The 25,574-nt window shown below is 43.8% G+C and overlaps 1 protein-coding gene across 5 annotated transcripts in view; it reads right to left on the bottom strand.

The window, feature by feature from the left end:
* Positions 1-11,489: 11,489 nt before the first annotated feature.
* The window catches only part of UBR5 (ubiquitin protein ligase E3 component n-recognin 5), a 116,172-nt gene continuing 102,087 nt past the window's right edge, over positions 11,490-25,574 (bottom strand). For all 5 annotated transcript variants that reach the window (XM_056113281.1, XM_056113287.1, XM_056113301.1 and 2 more), the window contains exons 52-59: positions 24,654-24,714; positions 21,876-22,051; positions 21,618-21,702; positions 20,377-20,532; positions 20,085-20,198; positions 16,801-16,945; positions 16,584-16,669; positions 11,490-13,423 (exon numbers count right to left, since the gene is read on the bottom strand). In XM_056113281.1, coding sequence (XP_055969256.1) covers positions 13,211-13,423; positions 16,584-16,669; positions 16,801-16,945; positions 20,085-20,198; positions 20,377-20,532; positions 21,618-21,702; positions 21,876-22,051; positions 24,654-24,714 — 1,036 coding nt within the window. In that variant the 3' untranslated portion in view covers positions 11,490-13,210. The remainder of the gene's footprint in view (positions 13,424-16,583; positions 16,670-16,800; positions 16,946-20,084; positions 20,199-20,376; positions 20,533-21,617; positions 21,703-21,875; positions 22,052-24,653; positions 24,715-25,574) is intronic.

Raw genomic sequence — 25,574 nt, 5'->3', positions numbered from 1 at the left:
CCCCAGGGCCCCGCCCACGCTGGGCGGTCGGTCCTCGGCGTCGCGGCCCGGGGTCTGCGGTGCTGGGGACCGCCCCGGCCCGCCCGCCCGCCCGAGGAGGAGTCCGGCAGCCGGGCCGAGCCCCCGTGGCCTGCCTGCCCATTGGAGGGCTCTCGGTGTCATCGCGCCCCGCCCCCTCCTCCAGGCCCCAGCCCGCCCCGGGGCCCTCCGCCCGCCGCCCCGCCGCCCCTTCCGGGCAGAAGAAACCTCCCGGCTCGGGCTGGAGCAGGAGCGCCAGCTGCTGGGGCTCTGTTGGACCCACCCCGCCCCATCACCCATTCTCCAATGGCCCGAATAAATGCCAAGAGACTAACTGCCAAGACTGGGAGTTTTGCACACGGAGGACAGAAATTCACATGCTTGCTTGCTCTTTCCCTCTTTCTGATTTATTGAATCATTGTGAGATGGTTACAAAGTTGTTCATGATTGGGTTTCGGTCATACAGTGTTCCAACATCCGGCCCCTTCTCCCCAGTGCGTATTTCCTGCCACCAATGGGTGGGCCCAGCTTCCCTCCCACCCGCCCTGCCCCACAGCCTGCCTCTATGGCAAACAACTTTTTCTTCTCTCTCTCTCTCTCTCTCTCTCTCTCTCTCTCTCTCTCTCTCTCTCTCCTCTCTTTTTTATTTTCCTTTTAGGCACTATGTTTTCAATACTGCCTTGATAGGAAAACAAAACAAAACAAAAAGGGTTTTATCAAAATATCTAGAAATAAATTCACCAAAGATGATTGCTTAAAAAAATGTGAAAATATAAAAAAAATTAAAAGATGACTATTGTAGTATAGCAGCTAGGGTATATATATATGCAGTATAGCAGTAGTATTGCATGCAGCCGACTTGGTTTTGATCGCTAGCATTCCATATGGTCTCCTGAATACCACCAGGAGTAATTCCTGCTTGCAGAGCCAGGGAGTAACCTCTGAGCATTGCCAAGTGTGGCCCAAAAAAAGGGGGGGGAGGTGTAGAATGACTGTTGGTGGGAACATGGCCACTGAGGGGAGTTGGCACAGGGAGGAAACTCAAGTAACGAAGAAAATGAGAAAAAAATCAAATGGGTCTGTGGGCTGGAAAATCAACTGAATAAGCCAATATTCCATCTACACTGAAAGACAGTTATGAAATGTCAACAGAGGAAAATACAAGACATTTTAACCATTTGGATTTGATTCTGAAGATAGTTAAAGATAGCAATATGCAAAGCCAGAAATAATACAATGGGGAGGGTCAGCCTTGCATGCGGCTGACCCAGACTTGATCCACGATATTCTATATTTTTTGATAGGGTTGGATTTTTTTTCTTGCAAAGATTTAGCAGTGCTTTATATATCTTGGATATTAACCCTTTGTCAGATGAGTGGTGGGCAAATAATTTTTCCCAGTCTGTGGGCTGTCCTTGTATTATTTGGGAAGGGGGGCACACCCAGCAATGCTCAGAGGTCACTCCTGACTCTATATTCAGGGAACATTCCTGGCAGGCTCAGGGGCGCCAGGGATGGAACCCAGGTTGGTGGTGTGAAAGGCAAATGCCCTGTCCACTGTACTATCACTCTAGCCTTTGCCTTTGTATTCTTGACCACATAAAACTGATACCATATTTTTGTACCACTAAATCATTTGTGCCAAACTAATCCAATAATGGTATAGACATGGGAGCCGTGGGCTAATAAGAGATGTTTCCCTACTTACCTGTTCAATTTCAACCGCATTAGCAATGATCTCCCTCACCCTTTCTTCTGAAGGCTTATTCACTAAGTAATGAAATATCAGACAAGCAAAGTCACAATGGAGCCCCTGCAATAGGAGAAAAACATCACAGTCAAAGAAAATTGAATTGGCTATTTTCACACAGTGACATAACAGTTTATAAGGTAGGTTCTGGGACTGCAATGTGAAACTTCTAGATGATAGAAGAGGCACCAATAAGGACAGAAATATCCTGTCTTCCAGTCTCATTAAAATGCCAAATGGAATAATCTAGAATGGAAAGTTTCCGGAGCAAGCAAATCTGATTTTGTCAACATTGAAGAATTTGTTAACAACAACAAATCTCCAACTAAAGGTATTTGGAAAGGAAAATAAAACAAGAAAAAAATGCCAGTACAAAATCATTCATTTCTAGTGACTAAGGAATTTTAAGCAATGACTGAAAAATAATATGCACTAAAAAAAGAGGCAAGGACATAGCAATAGTACAACCGGTAGGGCGTTTGCCTTGCATGTGGCCGATACGGGTTCAATCCTCAGCATCCCATATGGTCCTCCCAAGCACTGCCAGGAGTAATTCCTGAGTACAGAGCCAGGAGTAACCCCTGTGCAACGCTGGGTGTGACCCAAAAAGAAAAAAGAAAGATATCATGAGATTTAACCTATCAGAACTTTTTTTATAACTCTAACAATGAAAGTACTTTATAATAGAATGAAGATGGACACAAAGTATAATGGAACAGAACAATAACGAAAAAAAACAAGCCTTGAAAAGGATTTTAGTATGCTTTATATCTTTATACATTTATATATATACATTTATTATATATGCTTATATCCTATCCATATACTAAGGAAGATGACAGAATTTGATGGGAGAGGACAAATTACTTAGTGAACAGATCTAGAAAACTCCACGTATGTTTGAAATAAAATTAAGTTCTAATTTATTATACTTAGGAGATAGCTCAGAGGGCTGGAGTTCATGCTTAGTATGCAGAAGTATGCCTGACTGATCCCGGTACCCCATGGTACCCCTACAGTGCCAGGAGCTACAGTTTAGCACTAAGTCAACAATAGCCTCTCAGCACTGCCAAGTATGACTGCTCCCCCAGAAAAATAACAACAACAAAAATCTGACTTATCCTATGCTAACGGCATTGATACTAAGGTCAATACTTATCTAAAGAAATTTCAATTGCATTAGAGTGTTAAATGTTTTAAAAAATAAAGCAGAACAACTGTGTGTAGCTACTTAACTCATCTCTGAAAGCACTTGGGGGGCCATGCAGTGTGGGGGAAACGCCTCACCCCAACCCCTGGCAGAAGTATTTTAAGATAAATTTTATTACCTAGTTTTCAGTAATACTCATATTGATCTTGATCCTAAAGAAATAAGTGAAAGAAGAAAAAGTCATTCTACAAAGCATTTTAGGGCATGTATGTAGTACTTCCACTCATACTTCATCAGATCACTGCAACAAAAAACCTCATGAAAGTTAGTTGAACAAACTGAGACTCGGAGAAGGGAAAGTATTTGAAAGGGTCCCTCATCTCTACCCTGAGGAGTCAGGTCGGTGTCAATGAAAGTGGACTGAAGGGCCTTGTGGCTCCAGACCCCAAGGAAAAGGAAGAGCAAGGTTCCTGCTGTTCTGTTTGGGTTTGACCTAACTGCATCAGATAAGGGGTAAGTGGTAAAGTGGCCGGAACAGAGCAAGGAATGAAACAGATGAAAGGACAGGGAAGATGATCAGGCGAGGCAGGTACCTCCCAGGCATGAAGGAGCAAATGGAAAAGGAAAAGGAGTATGGAGATGGTTCCCAGAGGATCTGAGTTGGGGTGAGCAGAGCTTTTATTTTACTCACTTTGGGGGTCTCCCAGGCAGTGCTTTGGGGGTCTGGAGGCCCCAACACACACATACCAAAAATGTCTGGGCTGAAGATAAAGTGGTCTCAGGACCACCTAACTCACGGAAGAGCTATTTTCTTATATTATCAGGATCCTTGTGTCACCGTAAGAACAGACAGAAAAAGAAAAAGAAATGAACTCAACACAAGAACAGAAACAGTCCTCTTAGTCCCCAAAGCTGTGCTGGTCTTCTTCCCCACCCAGGTCTTAATTCAGAGACTCTGCATTCTACTATGGATATAAATAACATGTTACTGCTTATTATTTCAAACCATATGTTTAAAAGGATATCCTAGAATTCATTGAGAAAAATGCAACAAGATAAAACATTAAATGATATTTCCAATTACCATAGTACTCTACAATTGATTTAGTGTTTTTGATTCTCATTTGTTGTGATGTCAAAACAACTGTTTTAGGGATATATCCATGTAGCTTTTAAATAGTGTCTTTGGATTCCTTAGATAGTAACCTCATAAATTCACACTGCCAAAGATTTTCCTACATTCAGATACAGTAGAAAGTAGACAGTAGAAAGACGATATGAGAAGAAAGTAGAAAGAAAAGTGTATAATTTATAATTTGACCTCTGATATTTTTCTATTCTAATTTATAATTAATATACCTGTGTTTGTCAATAATATTTAATTTCTAAATAAAAAAAAAGAACAGAAACAAATAACTAGCACACTTTGCTCCTTACCTCATCTCTGCTGATGAGTTCATTGGAAAAGGTGAGTCCAAGCATAAAACTATATGGGATGCCAGGGATGAAGGCCAGGTTGGTCACATGCAAGGACAGTGCCCTCCCCACAGACTATAGCTCTAGCCCCAAGTTACTAATCCTAATTTCTGTGGGAGGTGGGGCTGAGACACGCCCAGTGGTGCTCAGTGTATATATTCCTGGCTCTGTGCTCTGGGGGGCCTTAGGTAGTGCCAGGGACTTGAACTAGGAGTAGAGCCATAGCAGCTGCAGACAAAGCAAGTCCCTTACTTATAGCATCATCAGCTCAGCCCTTGTTAATCTTGATTCTTTAGAAACTCTGTATATGTTCCCTGAAACATGTGGGCTTCATGAGACTTCCACCTTTCAAGTTTCAATTTATTAAAACAGACAACAGCTTGAGATGCTTTTGTCACGAGCTTCTAATTATTAGAAATCACAGTTCTGCTAAAGGCACACACCAGGATGTCTGCTGGTCTCTCCTGTCCCTTAACTTTGATTGGTACCCGAGAGTCACACCATACAACAGTCTCAGATTATGAGGCCGACTGCTCCTGGCAACGAAAATACGTACCAAAAGTAGACTCTCTGTCTGCTATCCACCGCAAGGCCCAGTCTGCCTTTTTCTTAACATAAGGCATTGTTTCAATTGCATTAAATAGAAATTCCCTGTATGAACAAAAGAATGAACGACAGTTATTTTTTCTTTTCTTTCTTTTTATTTTATTTTAGTTTCTGGGTCACGCTGCTTTTGGGTCACACTACTCAGGGGTTACTCCTGGCTCAGCACTCAGGAATCATTCCTGGCAGTGCTCAGGGGACCAAGTGCTCAGGGGTGCCAGGGATTGAACCTAGGTTGGCCACATGCAAGGCAAGTGCCTTACCACCCATGGTACTATCTTTCTAGTCCTTATTTATTTTTCTTAACTGGAATAAATTTTCGTAGGCCAATCAGGGAGAATACTAGAAACTCTCTGGTATGCAGTTTTTTGCATTTCTGAAAATTGAAACAGGCATATAAAAAAGAAAGTAAAGTAAAATTCATGGTTTAGATATAGTCTGATAACCGCCACTGGGCGCCATCCTGCGGCACACAGCAGCAAGGAGTCCCGGCAGGCACCACAGCATTCCCCAGGCCCCATACTGAGCCGATTTCACCCATACATCCCAGACCGAGCAGATGCAGTCTCCCCACCTCTCCAGATGGAATTCTGGTGACCGTGAGCTTCTGTAAGCAAGTTCTATTTGTTTTTTTAATCTGACATATTAATTTTAAAAAGTTATTTTTTTTTTCTAGTAATGAGCTGGTTCTAGCAGGGGAGCGCAGCTACTCGTATACCCTCGACCGAAGACCGGTCCGTCTCTATCGGGGAAGGCCGTCCTCTTCGACTGAGCGCGCAGCTTCGGGAGGGACGCACATGGAGCGGTGAGGGAGGAAGGGGACACCCGCCTAGCCAGCCAGATCAGCCGAATCAACCCTGGCAATCAGAGGGTACAGGTTTCATCCAACGCAGTGGAGTCTTGACAAGGACCCCAACTCCTAATTCTTAGCAGTTTATATAGGGTTTGGTTACATAAGAGCATTTTTTTCTGGGAACGGGCAATATGTTTCCAATTCTTGTCTTTGCCCGGGCCTGTGACTTCAGCGACCAGCATTATGTTTCCAGTTATTGGTCCCTGCCCCGGCCCGTGACTCCTCTCCCTCGGCCCTCTAGTTGGCCAGGCGCCACTGCCCATGCCCCCTATTCTGATAGGCTGTTGCCACGAGGCGGTTTGTCTGCCCAGGGTGATAGTACTCTCTGATAAGCCGGGGCTTTCCGATAGGGGAAACTGGCCTGCTGAGTTTCGGTCTCAAAGTGGAGCCTGTCATGGCTCCACTCCAGCCTCACACTGCCAGTCACAATCTGGACGTCAGAATTATCATTTTGAAACTGCCCGCCATGGGCCAGAAAAGGGCACTTACAGGGAGTAGGACATGTGCTTTGCATTCAGCTGACCCTGATCTGATCCTCAGCACCACACGTGGTCCGCCAGACCTGCCTGGAGTGACCCATGGGTGACCTCTGAGCACAGGGCCAGGAGTAAGCTTGCATCACAGCACAGCCAAATGTGGCCCCTTCCCTGACTCCCTGAAAAAGATTTGCTGTCATGCCACGACAGATGAGAGACATAAAGGGTCATTTAACAGGTGCTATCTATCTATCAAACTTCCACCCCAAACTCGTTGCATGCTATATTGTTATGGAATTTAATTAATTGACCGCGTAAGGGCGAAACTGAGCCATGACAGGCGGCAGAAATCAGCAAAACTAGCTGGGCCACAGGCTCAGTCAGGCACCAACTAAAACAGTTTCAGTTTCCCAGCGATAAAACGAAGACTAACCAGCCCCCGTTTTCTCGCCTGCCCATTGGAGGGCTCTCCTATCAGTCATCTCGCCCCGCCTCCCTCGCCTCAGGCCCCGCCCCCGCCTCGGGGCCCTCCGCCTGCCCAGGGCCACTCGGTGGCGCCGACCTCTCGTCTTCGGGCTGAAGAAATCGCTCGGCCTCCGCCGCCTTCGTCTGAAGAAATCGCTCGGCCTCCGCCGAGCTCGCTCCACTCCACCCGCCACTCCAGACTCGCCTCGGCCAACCGACCCCAGAACCGCTCCACAGCGTCCGCGCCGCCCTCGCCCTCGCCCCCCAGCCCCGCCCACACTCCGCCTCCCGCCTCCAAGCGCCGCCTCCTCCGGCCGGCCCCGCAGCCTCTCCGCAGCTGGGGCCTCGGCCCCGCCCGTCCACAGAACTGGCTCCGCCTCCCGCCTCCCGGCGCCGCCTACTCCGGCCGGCCCGTCCCTCCCCGTAGCGTCGGCTCCGCCTCTGGCCTCGGGCCCCGCCCACCCACCCCGTTGGCTCCGCCTACTTGCCCCTAGCACCGCCTACTCCGGCCGGCCCATCCCTCTCCGCAGCGTCGCCCCGCCACTGACCTCCGGCCCCGCCCACCGAGGAGCAGGCTCCGCCCCTCCGTCCTAGCACCGCCTATTCTGGCCGGCCCCGCCTCCGAGCTTCTTGGAGGCCCCTTCCCTGAGCTTGGCGGCTCTGCCGGTCAGTTCCCGGCTCGCTCCCGCGGAGTGGCCGGCGAGGCCGGGGTGGGGGGCGCTCATTTGTGGGCGAGAGCAGTGGCGGGCCGAGCGCGATCTGGACGCCTAACGGAACTCGGACGAGCGGTCTCGGCTCGGAGCTCTCGGAGATGCGGGGCTCGGCGTGCAGAGCGTCCTCCGGGGGCGGGCGCGGACCCCCGGCGCCCCCACCCGGGCTTTTTCCAGGCTCCAAAGCTCTAGTGGGGTCGGAACCGAGAGTTGCCCTCGGGTCTGGCGGCGGCCCCCGGGGAGCGTGGCCTGCATGGGAGAGTTCTTTCACCTCCCTGCAGCTCGGCTTCCTTACTTAGCTGTGGGATCCGAATAATCATTCCCCATAAGGAAACGGTGCGGATCTAATCGTCCGGTGCTGGGGCAGATAGTTTCTGCCATGTGCTGATCCCTACAAGTACTTACGCTCCCGCCGTCCACAGAAAAGCTCCGCTCAGACCGAATTGCTAGAATAACATTTATGAAACTCATTTAAAGCAGGCAGCAGGCAAAAGATCTGTGATTGCTAACACGTTTAAGATGGGAAGAGCATACTTGGGAACATCTTACCTTTCTGCATTGGTTTTCCTGACTGGTGGGTGTAAGATCAGAACTGAAGATAATACACACTGTACTATTGCTCTGGCCCTGTCGGCTCAGTTTTTAAAATGACTGTACAAATGCCAACTTTTTGCAGTATCATTCACTGCTTTCTCGGGTGATAAGAATTTCTGGAGGTTGTCATCATCTTCCTGAGCCTGAGGAAACACCCTTCCCAATGGAAATTTCCTTTATACGTGTTTAATGGCCCATAGATAGGCTAAGGACTTGGTTCACTAGTAGAGCACGTATCTTGTAAAGTTTTGGGTTTAACCCCCTATCGCTGCATAAATAAAAATAAATACCCCTTACAGAAACATCACTGGAGCGATAGCACAGTGGTAGGACATTTGCCTTGTGCGCAACTGGCCCGGCCAAGCTGGGTTCGATTCTCCACCCCTCTCGGAGAGCCGGGCAAGCTACCGAGAGTATCTCGCCCGCACGGCAGAGCCTCACAAGCTGCCCGTGAGGTATTCGATATGCCAAACACAGTAACAGCAAGTCTCGTGATGGAGACGTTACTGGGCCCGCTCGAGCAAATCGATGATCAACGGGAGGACCGTGACCGTGACTGTGACAGAAACATCATGTCTGCTTTGTGTCCCTGTGTCTGTTCCTTAAGAGAGAAAAAAGTTTAAGATAATCTCTTTGCCAAATGCATATTTGGAGGTAACAAATTCTGCTCCCTTCTAGGTAACTCTCCACATCCCCACTACCACCACACATTCAATGGGAGATCATTCCTTTCTGATGGCATCAGAGTGGAAATTCCTATGTCAACCCTCACTCACAGGAAAGTGGTTTGGAAAGAATGACATTGGAAAACAGGGATGACTCCTAAGCAAGGAAAATTCCTTTTCACATTGCTGGACAATACCGAAGAACCTGAAGGGCCTTCACCCCATCTGCCAAAGTAGGGAGGACAGTGAGTTCCCATCTGTTGTCTGGTAGGGAAAAGCCCACTATTCATGCACTTCGGGAGTATCTGTTGGATTGTTAGGCTAGCATTGTTGCCTGCCATGCAGACAGTAGCTGTTAAAGTTGGAAAAGGTGGGTGCAAGTGGTGAAAGGAGGGAAGGGTTTTGTATTGCAGCAAGCCCCAGTCCTGGCCTGCAAGGGCCGGCATAGCCCTAGTCCCTGGAACCAGAAACTAAGCCTGCTGACCAGAGCACAGGCGCTTTCACGATTTAATACATTGGATAGTTAGGAGTGACTGATCTAGTTATTTGACCTGATTTTTTTTTAGTGACAGGGTCATGCTAGACCAGGGAATATGTGAGTGTGATGTTTAAAACAACCAATGTACCTCTGCATTTTGTCCTCCTGGTGCTCAGGGGTCCATATGGATGCTGGGGATCAAACCTGGGCTGGCCATGTGCAAGGCAAGCGCCCTACCTTTCTGGCCCCCAAAGACTATAACACTTGTTATTTCTTATTTCTGACACAGGCCTCCAAATAATTGGAATTCCCAGAGACCAGTCAAGCGTCTTGTATCATGTTTCCAAGACACTTGCGGTGACCCCAAAAGATGTGGGAGGATGACAGGGTAAGCATATGATTAGTGGGAATTTTGTCCTGGCCCAAGGGAAGAACTGAAGTTGGCTCCCTCACGAAGGCCAGTGAAGCCAACCGCTAAGAATGCAGATACCTGACCAAAAGTTCCAACTCCAGGGAGAGGGTTGGAAGCCCCTTTCCCATGTTTTGTCCTGAGCACACCTTTGCTGTTTCAGAGCAGATCTTGTTAGAAGAGACCAGTGGCTTTAGTATGCTGGCGTTTGGGGAACAGTTTTAACAAGTTTGGCAAACCCAAGCAAGACATGGAAATATGACTTAAGAGGCTTATGGAGCAGGGGTCGGGAGATGGGACAGAGGGCCAATTACTTGCTTTTCATGGCAGAACCCTGGGTTCCATCCCTGGCACTGGATGGTCCCCTGGGCACCACTGGGTATGGCCACAAGAAAGCAAAGCTGGTCTGAAGTGATGCAAATCTGAGCTAGGGCTGGAATCTGGAGCGGAACAAGCTTCTGGATTGAGCCCTTTAGCTGTGGGTGTGTCAGAACTGAGACGTACTTGGCATTGTCTACTCCAGCTGGTGTTGACAGAGCACTGCCTGGTGAAATGCCAAGCTCTCCCCATTGGAAACGAGTGACGTGCTAATTTGCTTACAGTCAGACCTTCTGTGGGTGCACAAGGCTCATACTCAGGAATGCAGACCCTCGCTCAGCACCACTATTTGGGCCTTTGTCTGTTTCCTTGGCTGAGGCCCGTGACAAAAAACCTTGACGAAGTGTCCAGCAGATAGTACTCAAATTTATGATTCTTTTTTAATTTTAAGGTAACTTAAGATATTCTGCATATACCATAAAATATGGATCTGAACAAGCCACATTTTAACACATTACTGTATTGTCAAATGATGCTGAGAGATTTAATTTTTATGCCTTCTTTATAGAAGTTAAACATGGAAACTAATCACTGCTCTAACGGAACTATTCATTTCAACCACCCTTTCAGCAGAGGAAGAGGAGGGTTCACTTATTCTCCATTTATTGTAAGAAAGATTTGACTGTAGAGACCCCACTTTTAATTGTGAATATAATTTATGACTCTTTAAGAATTCCTTTGGGCATTTTCAGAATCTTGTGGGTTGCTGTTCAGGAAAAGATTTCTGTGCTCCACTAAGACAAACTGAGTCAGAAAGTGGCTGAGGAGAGAAGCAGAGCTTAGAAATCTGCATGGACAAGCTCCAACTCGCATCCGAAGCAGTGAGCGTGGGAACTGCAGCTTGAACAGCACACCTCTCTGATTCTCGACCTAGAACTGCTTACTACTTTAAGCACACGAAAGCATGCAGGTCTTAAAGGGGTCAGTATTCAGAGGCAAGTACTGAACAGTGAAAACAGAATTCAAACCTCCAAGTCTGCACCAATTGGATAGTCCACATTTACATGATTTAGGAGGGAAAAAAAAGTCAAAGTAGTAAATCTTTCATAACTTCCAGTAAAGTTCATTCTTGGTCTTCTCTTCCTAAATGTTTTCAGTTTCCTTAGATTTAATCACTAAACAAGACCAAAAGAGAACTTTAATTTACATGACTTTATTTTACATTGAGAACCATTTTATGTTTTACTAAAAAAAGAAAAAAGGGGGAAAAAATACCCCCTTACTCTGCCTTTAATATCCCTAAAAGCATTTAAACCAAAAAATCTTGATTTTGGAAGACTTAAGACATTATGCATTGTTTTAAATATTTTCATTCTTTCAATAACTATTAAAAATAAATTCACACTTAGGTTTTCAAATGTCTTAATATCTACTTTGTTCTCATTTAATACTTTATCCCATCAGATGCATACAGAAATTAAGGTGATATATATTATCATTTTCAGACACAATGATAATCAGCTCTTAATCTAATTACTATTTCATTTATTCAGAAATAGCATTTAGACACAAAAATCAATGTCTCATTTTGTAAAATAACCTTGGTTCATTTACACATATCTGATATGGCATGTTGTGTATGTTTTAAGCAATACAACGATACAACTATTAGATTTCATTATTTATTACGTCAGCAGAGCTGAATATCACTTGTTTCAGTCTCTCGAAGCTAAATAATAATAAAAGTTATATGTCCTTGAATGTGAAAAACATCCTGAAGGCCAAGGGTCCTATAAAGGAACTGAAAAGGCAGGAGAGATTCCAGGAAACTCCTCTCATTTTCAAGATGTCCAGTGACTTAGTCACTTTATGGAAGACTTAGTGAAGAAAACCAGTGTTTCTTATTATGCCACTGAATAAAGCTACAACCACAAGAGTTGAGAGATATTGGTCCTAGGTTATGTAATTAATGGGTCATCAAGAACCTGTTGCAAGGTGTACGTCAGTGTGAGTTCACATTCTGTGCCAAGCAGGGATCCCGTTTCATTTCCCCCATTTTTTTTGGTTTGTTTTTTTTTTTTAAAAAAAGGTGGCCAGGCCAGTGCCATATAGGATTCTCTGCTAACTGTAAAATGTGGACTTATTTTCTTCTGTTTCTTACAGTCCATGTGTATATAAACTTTCAGTTCTTTAAATCAAAAAATCTTATGCATATAACCATCAGTGTATTGCCCTTAGTTTAAAATGTACAACTACATAAATAAAAACTATTGTTTCTTCAATATTACTTGACATTTCTTCTGTAGTTTCTTTATTTAAAAAAGTAAATGTAACAAGGTACTTAAAAAAGTCTAGATACAAAAGTAGTTAAGCTGCTCACGAACATTTAAAATTTTCCAAAATGTATCTTCAATAATCATGATCTTATAAAACATTTTACAGTTATCAGAAAGTGCCCAGGCTGAGTTTACAGAACTGAAATACCTTCGTACAAACGGCTACTGAGAACTGAAGTGCAGGTAGCTCCTGACTGACTGCTCACTGAAGTGGGGGCATAAAGGGGAAAGCTGACTGTGGTGGTCAAGTACTGTTGTGCATTGGCCCATCATATGTACAAAAAAGTGCCCTCACTCAAATGAACAAATTACATGCAGAATATAGTTGTATTTCGTATCCTAGAGCGCAATGCAGTCAAAATAAACTGTAGTAAAAGTGTTTTTAAATAGGTAAAAGTGATTTCAACTTTTGAGATATGAATGTCAAGAACTATTTTTTACAAGTTCCATATACATGATACACAACTGCAGCCAACCACAAATTAAACACCATTAAAAAAAGTTAAAATGAAAACACAGAACATACTTAATTTTTTATTTTGAAATTCCCTATTCCCTCTATACAAGAACCTTTGCTGAAACACTTTCCACAAAGGCAGCAGTGAATTTTCAGAACATTTTACATATTTCCCCTCAGCAAAAAGATAAATCACAGTGAAATTATGTTGTTCTGCTGTCATCTTTGGCTGGGGTTTGACCCAGAAGTTGTTGCCCAGCAAACCATTATAGTTGCCAGTGCTCCTTGGGCCTTCAAGCTACAAACTCGGCAAGGAATGTTTGCATTTCATCTCTTAAGTACCACCAGGGGGGTGTGACAGCATTAACTTCCATAAACTTTTTATAGACAAATGGAAAAAAATCTACAAAATTAGCTAGTAATATTACACAGCAATACACACTTTTTATACTCTACACAAAACCAAAATTCTTGGTCTTTATGGCGAGTAGCAATTTCTGTTTGAGAATCTGTTTAGAGGAATAGAGCGGGACATAAAGTCGAGAAATACAAGTATTTGCAGTCGGAAGATGTTGGTCATCTGGTGGTCTGATAGTGATGGAGGGCATAGGCTGGAATCCTTCCTCACTGGCTGGTAACGATGGGCTCGATGTCCAAAAGTAAACCTAAATAGGAATAATACCATTATCATTTTTTACTTTATAGATCAAAAAATCTGAGTTCTGGCCTCATTCTCAGGTTAAAATCTATAGAGGTATACTGTGAACTTGGGTTTTACAGTTCTTGCACTCAAAAGGAAAAGCTTCAGGTCAGAATACAATTGTCAGTTGTGTAGGAATACAACTGTAGTTGTGTACTGTCCAGGTCTCAACTCCACATCCGTGACAAGGCTGGTGAGCCAACGCTAAGGCCACGAGGTCTCATTTAAAAAAAAAAGGGGGGGGGGGGTTTCAAAGTTCACACAGGCTATCAAAAAAGTTACCTTGCACTTTATTTATTAGCAATATTCTCAGTGATACACTGAGACGAGTATAATGTTGCAGTAACTAAGCATTAGGGAACATCTACGAACGTGATCCAAAATCAATAGACACAGTGACATTAAGTTATTTATTACTCTCTAGTTTGTGCAACATTATAAATGTTAACTTGTCCATAAGTATTTCAGAAAAGCTTATCTTTTTGGTTCTATTTTGATTCCTCATTGATCCATGCATATATACAAACACACACTATTCTTCAGAACATAAGACAATGACTAAAATCAAGCTTTTAAATTTCATGTATTGATAGGGCCTAACTAGACAGCCATGTGTCTTCAATATTTCAAAGTGATTGGGAAACCTAAAAAAAAAAAAACAAATTTGCTATTTCTGGAGCTTTGTTTATATAAAAACTCTCATCTAAAATTCTATAGAGGGAAGCAGAAAAAAAATAAGTGTGAGGGGCTATAAAATCAAACTACAAAAGGATAGAAAGTGGCTCCCATGGGGAAAAAGAGCTGATTCAATTCACTTGTTTTGCAAGACACCTGCTAAATGGCCACACTGCTGGGCACACTGAACTGAGAGTGAGCATCATGGAAAACCGTCAGCAAACCTGCTGACTGCACTAGAACTCAGGGGTTTGGGGCCGTGCTTCCTCAGCTGACTTCCAGATAAAAGGAGGGAGGAAAAGCTTGTGGGAGAAAGTTACAAACCGTTTTACTGGTGAACTGTATACTTTAAGACGAAAACATAAACTATAAACCTGTGTAATTTTGGGGACTACAAATTCAAGGGAGAACATTTGGCAAAATCCTGTTATTTTTGTCTTTCAGTTCTCCCTGAGACCAGAATCTAGTAATACGTAAGGACGACAAGCACCACAGCACCTCTCCAGCCCCCACCCAGAAGGATAAACCACTTTGATATATTCCTTAAACTTTCAGCATTGATACTTTTAGTAAGAATTTAAGGAGTGACACTCACAAAGCTGTTATTAGGACATTTTTGAAGCCCTTTAAAAGGAAAAGTTATTTTCCTTTTTCTTATCTTACAGCCTGAATAGTTAGCAAATTTCCCTTCTAGCAGACAGCAGAAAACAACACGGAGACTGACCTAGACTGATGATGCATTTGTTTTTTAAAAAAAAACCGCAGAAAATGAAAAGAAGTCACAAAAAATGCTTAGAATTCATACTAGAGCGACTAATTTCTATTTGGTTTTAGGGGCACAGTGGTGGTGTGCAGGAGACAATGTGCTAATGGGGAGTGAACTAGGCTGCCAATGGACAAAGCATGTGCTGTCCAGCCTGTTCAGCTCTCTGGCCCTTAGTTTCTGGTTTTCCATAAGTTATCTAGAACTCAGAGTCCTTTGTCTTAGGGAAAGAAGATGCTGTCAACCCCAAAGACTGACAGAACCTTAATAATCTTAGTAAGCTACAAGTGCTCCTGAAATCAATAGGGGCAGATGGGTATTTGCACTGGCAGAACATTTAGGATTCCTAAGACCAGGAAAGCCTAATCATAACCACTCCTACTCTAGTGGGCTAAACCACAAACAGGAACAGGTAACACTAGTCCTGTTAAAGACCCTGTATTATACAAATGGAGAAATTCTGAAGACCCTGGGACCATGGAAAAATTAAGGACTAAAAGCAGCCCCCCCCCCAAGTTACTGCCTTAATTGAAAATAAGGAGAAACTGCACAAGTAACCGATTCCCTCTCTCAAAATTGGGGGTGATACTTGGAAGTAGGGTTATTTTTAATATATCCCATGCATTGTCTGGGATTCTCTGGGATAGGAATACCCCTCAAATGTCTACACAAAGGACCAGCAGACTTTGTCTACACAAAAAGACCATGTCCTTTTGGGGTCATGGACAGGTTGATCTGAAGCTGGACAAAAATTCCACTGACTTGATGTATTTTTCTCTATAATCTAAAGTTCTTGTGATGGAGCTAATGATCTGAAGTCATAAACACTAAGATTAAAGTCACAGATTTAATACCCACATATCACAGGGAAGCTGTCCTAGAGACAGATTACCTCAAGATATTCTGCAAACTCCTCAAAGCTTGCCTCTAGTCAGTAGGATTAGGGACATACTAAAGGGGCAGACAGAACCAAGGAGAGAGCTGAAGGAAAAGAAAAGGTCCCAACAGAGCAAGCCGACATCTTCTAGGATGAAGAGATATCAAAAGCTGAAAGAAATTTCAGTTATTCCAGCCTTATTAATACCTCAGTCAAGTTCTAGAGTAGAAAAACAAAGCTGTCATTTCTGACCACCTATAATTTCCTTATCCAAACTTCAAAAGACTGCATATTTGTTGTCTCTTATTTTTAAGGGAGTGCCGCACCATGACTTACAATGCTGTTACTAATAGTTTCGGCATACTCTGTTCGTCCAACACTGCATCCGTGTTCAGCATCCCTCTCACCCTGGCTCCTTAGCAAACTCACTTTGAAATTTTTATTATAGCTTGGGTCGTGTGTTTACAACAGGGTTGGCTCGTATGGTCTGAACGGACTGTACCTCGTACGTCCCCTCCACTCCAACAGAAGCATACAGGCCCCTGACTAATGATTAGAAAATTCAAGTAACAGACTCAATGTCTACATATCACAGGTAAGCTGCTCTTTCTGAGATAGGAAAGAGTAGCTCAACTGTACTGCCATCACCAGCGCTGCCTCTTTTTGTCCTCAGTTCTCCTTCCCTACACCACCAGCACCGACTCTTTTTGCCTGCAGTTCTCATTCCCTGAATTCTCAGTTCTGCTATATACGGCATTTTTAACTCTTACATTCTACTTCCTTCTACAAATACTAGAAACCTTAACTTACAAGATCTTGTCGTTCCGTCATGCTCATCTTCTCTACTATTGACCAAAACCAACGCTTAAACTGCAAAAGCTTTTCAGCGTTTTCTCCTAGGAATAAAAAATATAAATTCATTACTGTGTATTTTTAGATTATATTATTTTGATTTTTAAAAAAGAAATGAAAGCAAACACAGAAACTCCGGAAATGCTGACAAAACAAAAAGTTGAATCTTTCATACCCGATTCATCATTGAATGAGGTGAAACTGATGAGCATCTGCACATTGACTTCACCACAGCCATTTACCAGAAGCCTAAAATCTTCTGCTGTCAAGTCTTCTAATGAGTTTTTCGGAAGCACATCCAGTAGACCCTTCCTCATTGCCTTGAGAATTGAAAGATTACGATCTCATTAAACCTACTGTTCGAGCCCAGTAAACAGCTCTCTTTAACACAGTGATGCAGGTACCTACCACTGTTTTGACAACACAAGTCACAGTGGCAGTCTCAACACGTTAAGCCAGAAATTAAAGTAATTAAGTTCTGTGTTCTGAGTTTCTGCCAGCAGACAGAGTGTGAGTGGGACAGGGACGGAAGTGGGCTGTACTGAGCTGGGGGACAAGGCAAGGGCCCCGTACATGTAACACGTGCTCTAGTGCTCTAGCTCCTAAGTTATTTCCCTAGCCCTGTGTTTTGATTTTCTTTTTAATTTTTTTCCCCTTTTATTCATTCACTGTGAATTCCAAAGTTACTCATGACTGAGTTTCAGGCGTACATAGTTCCTTCACCAGTGTCCGTGTCCCTCAACTGATGTCCAGTTTTCTTCCCATCCAGGAGCCTGCCTCTATGGCAGGCACTTTTTTCTTTTTTCCTTCTCTTCCGCTCCCCCCCTTTTAAGTTACTGATGTCACTCTCCCTCTTTTCAGCACCTAGTACTGGTCAAGAGTGACCACTTTCCTCTAATTCCCTGACCTGACCTATCTCCATTTTGATTTCTTAATAGATTTGAGGAAGAAAAATAAAAACTATGAATACACACACACGCACCCCCCATCAACAGCCATGATCCAGAGACTATAAAACCAAGCTCCCGGAGAACAACGCAGTCTCCTGCCCCCCCGCGCCTAGGCTGTCCTCACCGGGGCCCCTTGGAGAGGGCAGGTTGAGTTTCCCTCTCCGCCCTGAGCAGAGCCCCGGCAGCTGAAGAACTCTGGGACCCAGCCACAGCCATGCTGAGACCACTCTCCACATGCTAGGATGAGCCTCACACATGAAGGAACTGGCAGAGAAACCCAGGTGTGTGGGACCCGGGGCCGAGATCTCCAAGCCTGCTCAGATCGAGACTGGGCCTCCTCCACCCAGATCCCCCATCTTCCAGTAGCTAGACAGTTATACCCACCAACTGCTGTGTAACCCCATCAACGGCCAAGATCCAGAGACTATAAAACCAAGCTCCTGGAAGCGCATGGTGGCATTCGCAACTACGCAACCTCTTATTGTCTAGTTCTCGCTCTCAGAGAACCTGGCAGGCTACTGAGAGTATCTTGTCCGCATATATGCCTGACTGGGAACACCTGTAAAGGTGATTAGAGGCTGCCCCAAAAGCCTCCATGCCTCTCGGAGAGCACGGCAAGCTACCGAGAGTATCCCTGCCCGCACAGCAGAGCCTGGCAAGCTGCCAGTGGCGTACTCGATATGCCAAAATGGTCCTCATTTCCCTGACCCTAAAAGAGCCCCCAATATGCCATCGGGCTACACTAGCACATGACAGGGATGAATGGAGACACTACTGGCACCCGCTCGAACAAATCGATGACCAACGGGGTGATAGTGATAGTATGCAGCAGCAGCTAACTGAATAAGTGCTTTATGGCATTAAGTGTTTGTTGTCCTGTCAAGAACCTAAGAAAACTATAACAAAATCCCCCAATCCAGAGGCTTGCTGGGAGATGACCATGTCATCTCGAAGTCATCTGCTCAAGTCATCTGACTAAAGGGCGGTCCCAGCCATAGTGAGTATCCAGACACATTGTGCACAATTCTTCCTGAGGCTCAGGAACATCAGGCATCTGGCAGTGTTGGTCTGAAACTACAGGGATCACTGCTTTCAGAAGAAACCCTCGCAAGGGGGAACTGTTCATTCACCAGAAGGACAGACACTGTTCTAACTTTAGGAGGATCTGACTAGGGAGATGGCCCAAGGCGGGCTTCTGAGAATGTTCCCCCACTATACACAGCATGCCAAGGGAGCTGCGTCAACACTGTGATCAGTAAATATATACTTCTTTTGGGAGTCTAAATTTCAGTTAACATGGCTGGCAGACCTGACAGAGTAAGAAGCCAGTCTTCACGGTGCAGGCAGAAAGAGTTTCTAAGACTGGCCTCCCACAAAAATCCCAGAGCCTGACATTTCCATGAGGCTTCACTGTGTGAGCAGAGTTCTCCGTACAAACCCTGGCCCTGAGAAAAGCCTGGCCCTTCATTTTTCCCACCTAACTGTTGTGGATGGTGCCGTTGCTCTGGCTAAGAGTCTCTCACCACATATCCTTGGCACAATAAGTGTGCCAAGAGTCAGTCAAGAAGGTCACAAAAGTGTGGGTATTCAAAGGACCCCAAATAGTAGGACTGCACTGTCCTCCCATTGTTCATTGATTTTCTCGAGCAGGCACTAGTAACGTCTCACAACAAATTGTCAGATTTGTTGTTACTGTTTTCGGCATATCAAATACGTCACGGGGAGCTTGCAAGGCTTTGCCATGCGGACGAGATACTCTCAGTAGCTTGCCAGGCTCTCCAAGAGGGATGGAGGAATCAAACCTGGGTTGGTCGCGTGCAAGGCAAATGCCCTACCTGCTGTGCTATCACTCCAGCCCCCACCCCCCAGCCCCAAATAATAGTAGTCATCTCAAACTCACAAGCATTCTTCCCCAGCTTTTTGCTCACCAAATCTGCTTTTTGGTTTATTCAAGTCATTTACCCCCAAAAGCTGCTGCTCCCAGATGGGAGGACACATTATAAGACACTTCCTACTCATTTTCCACAATTACTATACCATTACACCATTATCTGATGGGATTCAGACTGTATGCAACAGGTCAGAGAGAAAAATATATAAATATACACCTCGGAGAGCCCGGCAAGCTACCAAGAGTATCCCGCCCACATGGACAGAGCTTGGCAAGCTCCCTGTGGCATATTCGATATGCCAAATACAGTAACGACAACAGGTCTCATTCCACTGACCCTAAAAGAGCCTCCAATACATTGGGAAAGAGAAGTAAGGAGAGGCTGCTAAAATCTCAGGGCTGGGATGAATGGAGACGTTACTGGCGCCCGCTCGAGTAAACTGAAGAACAATGGATGGCTGTGATATAGTGATGCCCACAAAAGAGAGTTACAACTTTGGTCTGGATTCAAGTCTAACTTATAATACATTTTGGATGCAAGATACACGCAGAGTCAAGTATGAGCTTGTATGCCAGGAATAGCCTTATCAGATCAAGTAACTTCCCAAAAATGCTTACATGTAATGGCTGTTCCGCGACCACCAGCATTCTGTGCTCTGCGTACTTCCGAACATACTCATACACATTCTGGGGAGTGACTGGGATATTGACACCGTTAGGAATAAGTTCAACCTGTGAAAAATTCAGAGGTATAGATAGTTGTTTCGAAGTTGTCATCAATGTTAAATCTGTCAGGGACTTGAAAGTTTGGGTCTAAATTAGTATAATTTTTCTGTCCTGTCTCTAAATTAGTCTTTTTACAAAAAGCACAACAGACCACCAAATTCAAAGAATTCAGAATTTACTTTACCTGCCCTCCACCCTCTTCTTTACACAGATCAATGGCAAACGCCAAATCCATTGCGGAGAAAACAGCATCAGCATCTGAACTTTGAGAAGCCAGGATAAGTTGCCGCAAACTCTCATACATCACAGGATCAAAAAAGGCAAAGTCATGCCAATTGACCTAAGAAATAATCATAGGAAACTCCATTATTTGATCAGAGATTTCCATTTACTAATAGATTCAGGGCAGAATTTTATGAGATAGGGCTAGAGAGTGATAGGGCTGGAGTGATCCTTGAACACAGTCAGGGGTAAAGCCTTGAGCACCATGGGTGTGGACCAAAAGCCAAAAGCAAACCAAAGAGGTAACATCCATCTGTCTTTGGCTCTGATTATACATTTCAGTTTTTAAGTATATACTCATTCTGAGTATGATTTGGGTTTTGGTGCTTAGGTATCACGCTCACTTAGCTCATTGACAGAGGGATATATCCAATGGGAGGCAGAGTGATTTTTTTCTCTCCCTTGAAAAGGGGCTGTAGCCAAAATTAATTTGGGAGCCTTCTGAGTTATGGCAAGTCATTAAACAGCTTATAGCTTTAACCAGGCCTACTTGTATCATACATATGATGTGCATGGTGAGACTCTCAAACTAGATTTATAAAAGACAGAAATATCTCTTTGGTAACTTCTTTATAAAACTTTTAGGGACATGGACAATTGTGTTTACATCAAAAGCTGCATAAGGAATTCACAGATTAAAGAATGTTGATCCCGCTCCCTGCCATCCAATTAGGAATGTACAGGTTGTCAGACTATCAAAATGTGGACATACCAAGACCATGGTCAACTTTTCTTACATCCTCTTCTCCTTTCCCCCCACTACTTATTTTTGAAACGTTCTTTGTGAAACAATGCTACTGTTCTACCACCGCTATTAGATGCTAGAAATAATAATCGCTAAATCTACTGTGCATTTACTAGGCGCTAGGCATTGTATTGTTTCTTTAGCATTTTAGACACAGAAAAATATGTCACAGGTGTCCGCTGATTTGGTTGTGACATGAGGCAGTCACCTCAACCCCACCAACCCCCTTCTCCAGTGTCATGGGATGCTCAAAATCATGGGGGAGAAAAAAAAAAGAAAATCATTTGTAATAATGATGCTTTAAAATGTGAAATTAATGCCACAAACAGTATAGTACTATATCATTACTTTATAAAACGCAAAAGTTTGCAACTGCAGCAGCAGTTACAATTACTTACTTTTCTACCAAGCAACACTTTAATCACGTGTCTATTCAATGTGATAGGACACAATTCATTCTGTAACAGACACAGTCCAAGAATCCTAAAAACAAAGCCAGAGAGATATTTAAGATAAATAACTCAAGCACATGTTCTAATTTTACATATGCATATCTAATGCACGTAAAGTATTTTGAAAATTCCTCTACAACTCCAATTTAAATCACACTTGAGAAAGAACGATATTTCAGGAAATCTCACAAGCAGCTATTTTACCTGCCAATGTTTCTGAAACAGTTCAGCCTTGCCTCTGTGTTTTTGCCGGGCCTGGGGGTATAAAAGCCTCTTTTTCCAGGCTGGTAAAACAAAGGTGCATTATCGTCCCCATCGTCCGTGTCATCTAGATCCATGTCCACCACACTGCGGCTTGAGCCATGGCGCTTTCGGTTTTCCTGAGAACACAAGAATATCAAGAGATTTTAAGCCCCAAGCTCGATTTTAAAATAAAAAGCAAATCAATGCATTCTTTAAAAATCTGCAGTGAAGGGGGTATGGTGCCGCCAGAAGGTCAATCTGTACCTGTAAGGTGAGTGCATCAGCAGCCTGATGGTGCCTTCAGACCTTCAGATACCCCAAAACTGCTGCTGCGCCACTGGCCAGACCCCAACAACTTGGGGCAAAGGTTACCAAGAAAGTAAATGGCCAAAAGTTAGGTATGTGGGAAACACACCCACAAACCACCTCCAGCTCAGCTATATAATTGGAGGCAAGTCCTTTCCGGTTCCTGATCGAACTGCTTAACGGCCATGATCCCAGAGACTCACACACAAATCTTGAGACCCAGCGGCTTTTGGAAAAAATGTGCCTGGTCCCTGTAGTAGGTTACTGGCGCCGGGCCACCCCAGGGGGGAATAGGTTTCGTGCCTTGGCCTCGTGCTCGGTGGCCGCCATCCTCCAGAGGCCATTGGACAGTCAGGTTTGGGCCCGTAGTGACGAGACAAGCAAGGTCTCACGGGATTGGGGTGTAGCCGGCCCTTTCCTCTCCATCCCAAGAAGACCCCGAGTCGCCGCCCATGAACAGCCACTCTGGCTCCTGATCAAGCTGCTTAACGGCCATGATCCAAGAGACTCAGGAACAAATCTCAGAACCCAGCAGGTTTTAGCAGAAATCCCTCCAAATTTAATTGCTAAAATTTCGGAATTCCAAAATTGCGTGGCCACTACTGAGGTCCCGCGACATCACATGTTATTCATAACCAGCAATAGAAAACAAATTGTCTACTGTCTACCTAAAACAAATTGTCAAATTGTCTACCTTTTCGGGAGAGCTGAGTGTTGGGGTAAAATCCCAAATAGTAATGGTGGGTTTGGCGTCAAAATATTGAATGTAATCAAAGTAGAGAGAGAGAGTAATGTGGAAATCATCTGCCCCACAGGTAAGAGGAGGGTGTGGGATGGGGGTATACTAGGGTTTTTGGTGGTGGAAAATGGGCAATGGTGAAGGTACGGGTGTTTCATTGTATGACCGAGACTTAGAACTGAAAGCTATGTAACTGCTCTCATGGTGATTCAATAAATAAAATTATAAAAAAAGAAAAAAAAAAGTAAGGTGGAGTTCATGCCCAATTCAATCATTCTAATCAATGGCTGAATAAATAGCAATACTCCTACATTAAAAAATAAAAATCTACAGTGAAATCAGATTGTTAAGGCAGCATCCACATTCAAATGTGTAACCTACTCCAGTCAACCGATTTTTTTTTTTTTTGGCTTTTTGGGTCACACCTGGCGATGCACAGGGGTTACTCCTGGCTCTGCACTCAGGAATTACCCCTGGCGGTTGTCAGGGGACCATATGGGATGCTGGGAATCGAATCCAGGTCAACCCGGGTTGGCCGCGTGCAAAGGAAACACCCTACCCACTGTGCTATCACTCCAGCCCCAGTCAACCGATTTTTTAATCCATCCTTAGGTCAATCACTTTTTGATACATCCATCTTTTAATCTATCCTTAAACTGTGTTCAAGAAAATTTGTACAGACCCAAATTCTCTCTGCATACAGATAATTTTTTAGAATTCTGAAAAAATAAATATTTATTTTGCTTGAGATACCCAGTGCTTGATACTTTGATATGCCAGTCATTGCAATTTAACATGTGGCCCCAAATATTATATTGTTACTGTAATAAGCCACATAATACATAGAGGTTTAAAATTAATGTTTTAAACATGTTACAATTATGTATTATATAACATAATATAAACTATTATGTATCATAACATTTTGTCTAAATTTAGGTTCAAGTTCTTAATAGATATATATTCCCTCTGCAGGTGCATGTTTTCTTGGTATTTTTATATTTTTCTGGTATTTTCTGTACTTGTCTTATCTGAATACAGATAATTTAATAAAATCCCAGTAGCTCATTTCACCTAAACTCCTTAAAGATATTTTTTCTGGATCAAAGGAAAATATTTTTATGTAGGCACCCTGACTTACAGTATTGTTAATGAGGTCTAAGCATATGATGTTCCACCACCAGTCCACCAAGGCCCACCTTCTTACTTCCAAACTCAGGGACCACATGTAGTACTAAGAACTGCACCCAGCAAGTCCCTTACCTTCTGTATTATCATTCCAGCCCCTAAACTCATTGTTTTAACTGTCAGCTTAGGACCCATGTTTGCAGTAATGTTGGCCCTCACAATAGTGATTATACAGTTCCCTAACCTCTACCCCTCCACAGTGTCCGAGGCCCATGGTCAATGCTCCTACGCTCGTCAGCCTCCTCTTCCTCCCGCCGCCCCCAACTCCTTCCTGGCCCTTCTCTTTTCTGTAATCCAGGACTCAGGGGCTGCCTTCAGGGATACCTCCCAGTCCCTTGTTCGGCTTCTCTGCACACCGATCTTACTACTTCGTTGTATGTCGTATCTATTGTAAATCAGTATCCTTACAAAGACATTTCTTTATAACTAATAAAGAATTACTTTTCTCCCTCTTTAATTAGGTTTCAAGCGATTATTACTAGCAATTTGCAGATCACACCCCTTACCTGTACTTTCTCTGAGGAATCTAATAACCCAAGATCCAGGATGCTATCAGCTCCGTTTTCCCTAAAAGCGAACAAAAACAAAAACATCTTTTACATTCTAGGTAACAAAGATGTACATTTCGTTCAACTCTTTACTGGCTGTTACCAGTGTCCTGAGACAGGGAAGAGGAATAAATAGTCCATAAAGTTCAGAGAAGAAACACAGCAAAGATCTTCTTTAGCTTAGACTAAAGGTTCCCAAACTCACCCCGTCCCCCCACCAAGTCCCAACAAAAAACAAAGCAGGTCATAAACGCTACCTCTCCAACATGTTTCCCTAGATCCCTGAAGATGAGGGTGGGTGTGCGTGAGTGTGATTTCACCCAGCTTAACCATTCAAAGGCCCTGGAACTGAGGCCAATGCTTAGCCCTCTCTGTGTCATCCCCCTTGTCCACAGTGAAACAAGTAACACTCTGAAGCTTTAAACTGGATATTTGAGTGGCCCCAGGATAGATGGTTTTAATAATAATAATAATAATAATAATAATAATAATAATAATAAGCATGGCGTATCATATTTGTTGGAAAGCAAAAACTTGGGGCCAGAGCAATAGTGTTACAGCAAGAAGGATGTTCGCCTTGCAAGCGTTGGCCACTTTTGATCTCCAGCGCCCCAACTGGCCCCCCCAATACTGCCAAGAGTAATTCCTGAGTGCAGAGCCAGGAGTGTAACCTCTGGGCATCGCTGAGTGTGGCCCAAAAACCAAAAATTAAAAGTACTTAAAAAAATTTTTAAAGGCAATAACTCACAAAAATTTTTAAAGATACATCAGGACCCTGAAAAAAATGTTATGCTGATAGCTATAATTTAAGAATCATTCCTTAAATTCTTTAAGTATCTGGCTTCTGCCTTTATATGTATTCTGGTGAATTTTTGTACC

This window comes from Sorex fumeus, unplaced genomic scaffold (assembly GCF_029834395.1).
Source record: "Sorex fumeus unplaced genomic scaffold, SorFum_2.1 ptg000002l, whole genome shotgun sequence".
In the NCBI taxonomy this organism is placed as follows: domain Eukaryota; kingdom Metazoa; phylum Chordata; class Mammalia; order Eulipotyphla; family Soricidae; genus Sorex; species Sorex fumeus.
Note: the sequence above shows the minus strand (reverse complement) of the source record. Positions and strands in the feature narration are given on the sequence as shown.